This window comes from Herpailurus yagouaroundi, unplaced genomic scaffold (genome assembly GCF_014898765.1).
Source record: "Herpailurus yagouaroundi ecotype Mexico unplaced genomic scaffold, PumYag 67681, whole genome shotgun sequence".
Taxonomy (NCBI): Eukaryota; Metazoa; Chordata; class Mammalia; order Carnivora; family Felidae; genus Herpailurus; species Herpailurus yagouaroundi.
This window is the reverse complement of record NW_024420481.1, coordinates 4,066,111-4,074,319: the sequence shown is the minus strand read 5'-3', so window position 1 is coordinate 4,074,319 and position 8,209 is coordinate 4,066,111. Positions and strand designations below refer to the sequence as shown.

The following is an 8,209-nucleotide window of genomic DNA, read 5'->3' as shown; positions in this document are numbered from 1 at the left end:
GTTGCACACTCCACCAAATGAGCCAGCCAGGTGCCCCAGTAGTGCAGCTAATTCTTAAAGTGGAGATTCATCCTGTTCTAGTGTTTGGAAAGGAATTTGTTGTAGCTGCAAATCTCTTTAAGCAAACCCAATATTGAAAAAAATCCAGGCTGGTAATAATTTTCTCTTTACAAAAATATTCATAACAGGACTCTTATAAGTAGTAAAAATTTCTTCTTAATTAAAATAATATTTGGGGCACCTGGGTGGCTCAGCCGTCCGAGTTCGGCTCAGGTCATGATCTCATGGCTCGTGAGTTTAAGCCCCGCATCAGGCTTGTGCTGACAGCTCAGAGCCTTGAGCCTGCTTCGGATTCTATGTCTCCCTTTCTCTCTGCTCCTCCCTTGCTCACGCTCTGTCTCCCTCTCCTACAAAAATAAACATTAAAAAAAATAAGATTTGATTAAAAAAAATTTTTTTAACGTTTATTTATTATTGAGAGAAAGACACAGAGCATGAGCAGGGGAGGGGCAGAGAGAGGGGGAGACACAGAATCTGAAGCAGGCTCCAGGCTCTGAGCTGTCAGCACAGAGTCCAACGTGGGGCTTGAACTCACAAACTGCGAGATCATGACCTGAGCTGAAGTCGGTTGCTCAACCGACTGAGCCACCCAGGCGCCCCAAGATTTGTTTTTGTTTTTTTTTTTTTTTATAAGTAACCTCTATGCCCAACATAGGGCTTGAACTCATGATCCCGAGGTCAGGAGTCACATGCTTCACCCACTGAGCCAGCCAGGCACCCCAAGATTTGATTTTTAAAAGTTAACTAATTTGAAATGTAAAAAAATGAGTTGATTTATGAAACTCTGACTTATGTCCCCAGGAAAGTGAGGTGTTGTCTATAAGCCTGTTTTAGGTAAAAAGGGTTAGGAGAGAGCAGAGTTCTAGTTTGGGGGACAGTGCACGGAGGAGTTGAGAGATGGAGTTCAGAGATCACGATCCCTCAAGGAGTCAGTCTCCAGGTTTAGCCATGAAGCGCCAGGTCTCTGAACCCGTTTCTTTTGCAGTAAGTGACCTTGCTGGCCCCTTGCAGGACCAATCCAATTCTGAGCAGGACAACAGGAATCATTCTGGGTAAATCAGAGTCTATTCCACATGTTTATGTGTTCAGTCACTCAACAATGGATGGGGCAAGAGAGACACTCAGGGAACTGAAAAAAGCTAAGAGCGTGGAGCAGGGAACAGGAGGCTGAGGAAAATCACGCACTTGGTCGTAGCTCCAGTGCGCTTGCTCGCTAACATGCACAGCTTTCCTCCCCTCACCCACCTGCTCCCTTTCAAAGAGAAAAGAATTGAATTTAGAAGAATCAGGTTTTATTTAGTGATGTGAACATTAAGAATTTGTCTACATGGCTGAAATATTCACAAAAGATTTTACCATTCACACTCATACACACAGAGGAAGTCTGCTGAATAAAAAATGCTCATCCAAACTGCTGTCAGGGACAGCAAACTGCTTGCCTATTCCACTGTGGGGGGCTTCAGTCTTCATGAATGTTGAACAGTTTGGCTACTTCATTGAGATCTTCGTGTTGCTCACCGTCCTTAATGATCTGAGGGAGAGAGTAACAATGGGTCACTAACTCACTTCATGTGCATTCAGGTGGGCCCGCACAATGGGGGCAGCCCAGGCCAGCCCCCACATCACACTGGGAGAGGGCTGTGGGAACAGCTTTCTGTTAACCCCAAATGAGCGGGTAACAGCTCCCAGGCCACCCAGCCAAGTCCTGAGTGAAAAAGAAACGCTCCTGAGGCAAGGCTACACCTTTGTTCTGCTCAGGCTCAGTCTGACCCAGGTGGACAATGCACAGCAAGGCACCTTGATGAAGTCCCAAGTGCGTTTTCTGGTCCACACTGCCCATCTTCCTCTAGGAGCTCTGACAGGTACCTACCTTTCTTGCTATTGGCATTCGGTTGAAGATGTTCCACAGCACGATCCCCACCACTACTTTGTCCCTGAGGTAGAAGATGACACCTTTGCCGTAGTCCTCCCCTTCAGCTGGGGCCTGGGGGACTGTGGGACTGCCGGCAGGAACAGCGATTTCTGAGGCCTCAGACTCTGTCTCACTCTCCGATCGGATACCAGTCCCTGTGGCCAACCCACACGACAGACAAAATCAAAATAAAGTCAGTTATGAACTTAGGAAATTCTAGAAGGCAAGCATCTTTTGATACCTGCTTCATTCAAGCTGCTTCTAGATGATTTTTCTATGCCCCCTTAGTGAACACTGACTTCTCCAGATCCTCTCCATTGACAAAGCTAACAAAAGGTCTTCCTTGCCAGCTCCAGGGCACTGGGTCAGTCTAACCCCAAACTTCCCTCCCTTACTATCGCATTTTAAATTTATGCTATGGATATTTCCTGGTATCTAGATTTCTTCACACTGCAGAAGACTTGCCCTTGTCCTCTGAGAAACATTCTAGAGCTGCACGGTCCAGTATTGTAGCCACTAGCCACAAACAGCTATTCTAATTAAAATTAATTAGATAAAATTAATTAAATAAATAAAAGTTAATTAAAGCTTAATTTATTTTAACCAAAATTAATTTTATTTTTTTGATGTTTATTTACTTTTGAGAGAGAGAGAGCGAGCGGGGGGTGGGGGGCGGGGGAGAGACACAGAATCTGAAGCAGGCTCCAGGCTCTGAGCTGTCAGCACAGAGCCCAACGTGGGGCTCAAACTCACGAACCGGGAGATCATGACCTGAGCCAAAGTCACACACTGAACCAACTGAGCCACCCAGGTGCCCCTAACCAAAATGAAATAAAATGTGAAATTGAGTTCCTCATTTGCACTAGTCAAATTTCAAGTGCTAAATAGCCACATGCAGCTAGTGCCTAATGTACTGGACACAGCAGAAATAGAACACTGCCATTATAGCAGAAAGGTCTATTGGGCAGTACTGCTAGAGGCACTCTGGCCAAAGCAGGAAAGGACACTTTAATATGGAAAAACCACAGTGGAGGTGTTTCCTTCTGGGGAGGAGGTGTGTTGTCCTCTAAGAACAACCAGTTTCCAAATAATACTGCCCAGTGCACAGAGTGGTGATCTGAAGTTTATAAGTCCCTGAGTCCCTCTCCTGGATCCACTTCCCTGGAGGGCTGAATGAAGGAGCGGGTGGATATTATCACTTGGATTGTACAGAAAAAGGACCTACGTGTCCCTATGATGTCTTGCTCTCTCCTTAAAGAGCAACCTGTTTTTGAAATGCCTCTAACAAGAGGACACAAAGGTTAAATAACTTAAGCCAGGGTCATGGAAAGCAGAGAGAATAGGTCTAAGAGTTAATGAGAGTTGTGTGTGGGAGAGAAGTTCATTCCACGAGAGATGCCTCCCATCTAAAGAAAACCTGGCAGTAAGACCTGACGGATGGAATTACAGGCAGCTCAAGAATTACTCAGCCCAGTTCTTCACCACCCAGGGTCCGTGGAGGATAGTAGGTCCTAAACTACGGTTCTCAGGCCTAAATTAAGGTTCTTTGGATTAGTAGGAAGCTAATAATAATAATAATAATAATAATAATAATAATAATATCTTTAAAAAGTTCAGGTTTTCTTCATCACACAGGGCTTCCTATCCCCTAGAGGCAAACTAAACAAGAGTTGCTGAGCCAGCCACTGTCCAGAGTCCAGGACAGACACCCACAACATCTGAGTCTACGCTTTGACCAGGAGACCTGATTTTGCCAGCTCTCAGACCACAAAAGTGTGAGAACTTCGGGTATGGTTTATTTTAAAGCACAACATGAAGAAAGGCTTTCACTGACAGTTCCCTCTGGTCAATACAGAAACTCCTTATTCAGGAGAATTTGGACCACTGCTGCTCAACACTCTTGCAAGAGAAGTAGTTGGGCTTCCTTACCCGACTGCTCTGTGGCAGATTTTGGGTTGTCTTGTGCAGTTGCTTTTGCAAACACACCAACTGTGGGCAAACTACTGTCCACAAGACCAATAGCTTCGTAGCCAACATCGGGGCCCAAATCACTCCTAAGGAAAGAGAGACAAGAGGGTATTTTGTCAAGGGGCTGCAAAGAATGACACAACGGCGTATTTTTTCTAAGACACAGCACTTTGGTTCATGCCAACCAGAGAACTTGGTAGGTGCAACAAGAGAAACGCCAAACTGATCTGTCCACTTGCTAGAGCATCTGGGGTTATCCCAAAGCAGTTTTTATTTCCCTTAGGAAGCCATTATACATATCACATATCCATACAATGATCTACACTTTGCTAAATTTATCTATGCTTTTACCCCTTACCATACTTGACGAGTGATGGGTTCTTTGAGTTTACTATTCACTACCTTCCTTTAACTCATCCTAAAACTGCCTTTTTGAAGCTTTAAGGAGTACTCCGTATTTCTAGAATTCAGAATCTGAGATATTTTACAGCTTCATCAACTCACAGTATTTCCTCTGAGCCTTCATTTTATCAAGGCTGCAATGCCTCCCTCCACTTGGGTCATTTTAATTGTTCCTCTTGGAAACTTTTCCTATCATTATCATACCCTGCTCTTAGTATGTCAGGAACTTCAGAGAGTGTTTGAGGCACAGACACACCATGGTTTTGTAAATCATGGAGGCTACTCATGGTTTTGTTTCTGGTGCTCTACAGTTTGCCATCATTTAATTAATTAATGTTTGAGTATAGCTGACACCCATGTTATGTTAGTTTCAGGTGTACAACTTAGTGATTATGCCACGCTCACCACAAGCAGAGCTATACCTGTCCCCACACACTATTAGAATATCATTGACTATATTCCCTTTGTTCTGCTTTTTATTCCCATGTTGTCATCTTCCTGACCATAGAAGCTCAATGAACTGGTGTCCTCGGGGATTGGTCCACAATGACCTCCTGGATTCTGTTCCTGAGACCTAACTGATACTTGTATAGCTATGGACTATTTTTTTTCTTAACCGCATTATCTTACATGTGTTGACCCTGAAATCCATCTGTTATGTTTTCACTGCCCACTCACAAAACTGTGTGTGACTGTCCTAAAATGTACTCTCACCAGCTGAGAATTTCCCCAACAGAAATTGTTTAGAGGTTCTGGAAACCTTGAAGTTTTTTATGTATTCCATCTTTCACAAAGGAACAAGATGAGACTGTGCCAAGTAAGGCCAGTCCCAGTACTCAGGAATGTCCACTGCTAACTTTTTGCTATCCAGAGAACTGCCTACCTATGTCTGACTTTGAATTGCTGATCTTAAGGGTTACATATGAGTGGGCTGCCTTTTTTTTTTTTTTTTTTTTTTTGCTTAAAGTAATCTCTACACCCAGTGTAGGGCTCCAACTCACAGCCCCGAGATCAAGAGTTGCATGTTCCACTGACTGAGCCAGCCAGGTGCCCCTGGGCTGCCTTTTTTGTCAGTACACTGGGCTCAGCAAAGAACAAATAAAAATATACTGCCATCTATAGCTAAGAGCTCAAACTCTGACCTATTTTACCGGAGGTGCTGATGCCATCTCCACTCATTGTCCTAGTCTAACTTATGCCAGGTGGGGCCTTTTACTGGAACACTGCTTGGGTGTAAAATACACGGAAATGAGATGGAAATTTTTCCCCCTCTGTATTAAGCTAACTGGCCCACATGGAAACCAAACTGTAACTGTGGTTTCAGTAATTCTGTGTTCTAATAAGTTGAATCCACAAGGTACAAAAAACTATTACCAGAACATTGACTGATGCCAGTATGGCTTAGCAGCTCCAGTCATATTTTCTCCGGCCAATCTTCCACTCACAACAGCATGATCATGGTGCTCTACCCGCCTCCTACCCAACTTTATATCGTAGAAGCATGCGGCATCTCCTGCCTTTGGAGACAAATACATTACATGAGGACACGATAAAAAAGCAAATTGAAGACAGAACATACTTTTGGGGGCTCAATAAAACCTTGTGCTGTTACCTAATGTTTTCCATTTATAGGCCAGAATCACACCTACACTATTAAAAAAAAAACAGTTGAGATTCCATTTTTAAAAAAGTATTCTAGGCTAAAAAAAAAAAAAAAACCGAATCAAAAAACGAATCTGTGCTTCCACAAAGCTAACCTAAATCTTCTATGCTCCAGCTCACACTGATTTCTTTTCTTATTCTGCCCTTAGCAGACACCAAATATTTAATAGCCATGGTTTGCAGAATATGCTTTCCTATGCCTGGAAACCAGTTTTTAGGTGTGACTGCCTCTTACCTAGAAATCTTTTCCAAGGTAAGATTTTATTTTGGTCATGTGGCCTCAGTTCCTTCATTCACCAAATGTTTCCGGAGAACTTATTCCTGTACAAAGCATTATCCTGTCTGGGTGGCTGAGACAGACCCGAGCCACACTTTGCTCACAAGGAGGGTGTCACCTAGTTGAGGAAGATGCAGCATCGCCCCTCACCACAGCACGGTGCAAATGAGTGTGGTGCCAGGTGAGAGGTACAGACTGAGTGAGCTCAGTGTTCCAAGCAGAGAGAAGGCCTCTGGCTGGAAGTGAACAAGGCCACCTTCACTCAACATGTGGCACGTGAGTGCTCTAACCCTTTGTTCATCTTTGTGGCTATTCAGACTCCCCCAAAGCAACCTAAAAATCCAACATGTGAGCAATGGTGAAGTGGATGATGAAATCCACTTGGTGGACTATTATATGGTCATTAGACTTCAGATTCTGAAGCAACGTGGAAAATACGTTAGAAGGGAAAGTGAAAAAGAGGAGAATACAAGTGTTCATATAAAGCACACTCACCATGACCATCTACAACAAAGGAAAAAAATCTGATGCACAAGAAAACGAAGGGAAGGAAATACACCAAAATACTGGTGCTTGCTATAGGTGATTTTCCCACCTTCCCCCTTCTTGTCTGTGTCTTCCATATTGAGTGCAGATTGCTTTTATAACAAGTTTTTAAAAATCCAGTACACTTTATCTTTAAGAAAAAAAAAGCTTTAAGGGAAAAACACCCTTCAAAGTTCCTATGGCCTTAGTTGCAGAGTCCATAATCAAACACAATACACTCGTAATGATCTAACAATGGGGAAATTACCTCATGGTTCCTACACACTATAGTCTTGTTTGTGTCATAACAGATTTTTTTAAGACAGCTAAAAATAGTGCTCAAGGATAATGAAAATGGAGTAATTTTCCTTTCCAGAATGTTTTAAAACTGCCTCATCCTCCATTCCCTGGACTCACGTTGGGGCAAAGGGAACAGAAGATCAATGTGAAAGCTGGGCATGAGCACATCCGGGTAATGCCGGAGGCTGCAGCCAACTGGAGAATGGGAAGAACTGTCTTTCTGCAGGCATGTACACTGTTCATTTCTTTTTCTACCGGCTTGTGGCGTGAGGTCATACCTGATCTCCTAAGTCAAGTAGTTACATTTCTGTTCTTTACCCTAGGCTTTACACCCCGGCTCTGTTGAGGTAAGAAAGTTCAGTGAGCTTCTGCACACTGCCAGGCAGACCTGCTCACAGGCTGGGGACAAGGAACCATGCCTGCTCGTGCTGTAGCACACTTACCACCCAGATGTTAGAGCGTGCTTGGAGCTCTGCATTTACCCGGAAGCCACCAAAATCAGAATCTATCTCTAGTCCACCAGTCTTGGCCAACTCAACATTGGGCTCCAGGCCCACAGCTGCCACTATGTGGTCAGTTTCTACCTGAGGAAAAAAAGAAATACTTCAGCCAATTACCACGGTTTCCATGTATGCCTATGGACATAGCAACTGCACATTGTTCTACTCAGAACTGGAGACTTAAAAAAAAAAAATCACTGGTTAACTTAGGTAACTCTGGTAAATAGATTTAAACTTCTACTTCATAAAGTTCCCTCAAACACAAATAAACCCCACATTATCAGAACAGAAATCTGCCACCCTTGTGAGGTCTCAAAAATCTGTTACAGACAGGAGGGGGCTATGGGAAAATGGCTCACAGGTGTCTACTCTGGCTCTCATCATTCTTATTTATCTTTTATTTTTTTTATTAAAAAAAATTTTTTTTAACGTTTATTTATTTTTGAGACAGAGAGAGACAGAGCATGAACTGGGGAGGGTCAGAGAGAGAGGGAGACACAGAATCTGAAACAGGCTCCAGGCTCTGAGCAGTCAGCACAGAGCCCGACGCGGGGCTCCAACTCACGGACCGTGAGATCGTGACCTGAGCCGAAGTCGGACGCT

At 43.7% G+C, this 8,209-nt stretch overlaps 1 protein-coding gene across 2 annotated transcripts in view; it reads right to left on the bottom strand.

The window, feature by feature from the left end:
- Nucleotides 1-1,330: 1,330 nt before the first annotated feature.
- AIFM1 (apoptosis inducing factor mitochondria associated 1) overlaps nucleotides 1,331-8,209 on the bottom strand; it is a 33,773-nt gene continuing 26,894 nt past the window's right edge. For both annotated transcript variants that reach the window (XM_040468165.1, XM_040468163.1), the window contains exons 12-16: nucleotides 7,550-7,690; nucleotides 5,717-5,859; nucleotides 3,902-4,026; nucleotides 1,931-2,127; nucleotides 1,331-1,591 (exon numbers count right to left, since the gene is read on the bottom strand). In XM_040468165.1, coding sequence (XP_040324099.1) covers nucleotides 1,520-1,591; nucleotides 1,931-2,127; nucleotides 3,902-4,026; nucleotides 5,717-5,859; nucleotides 7,550-7,690 — 678 coding nt within the window. In that variant the 3' untranslated portion in view covers nucleotides 1,331-1,519. The remainder of the gene's footprint in view (nucleotides 1,592-1,930; nucleotides 2,128-3,901; nucleotides 4,027-5,716; nucleotides 5,860-7,549; nucleotides 7,691-8,209) is intronic.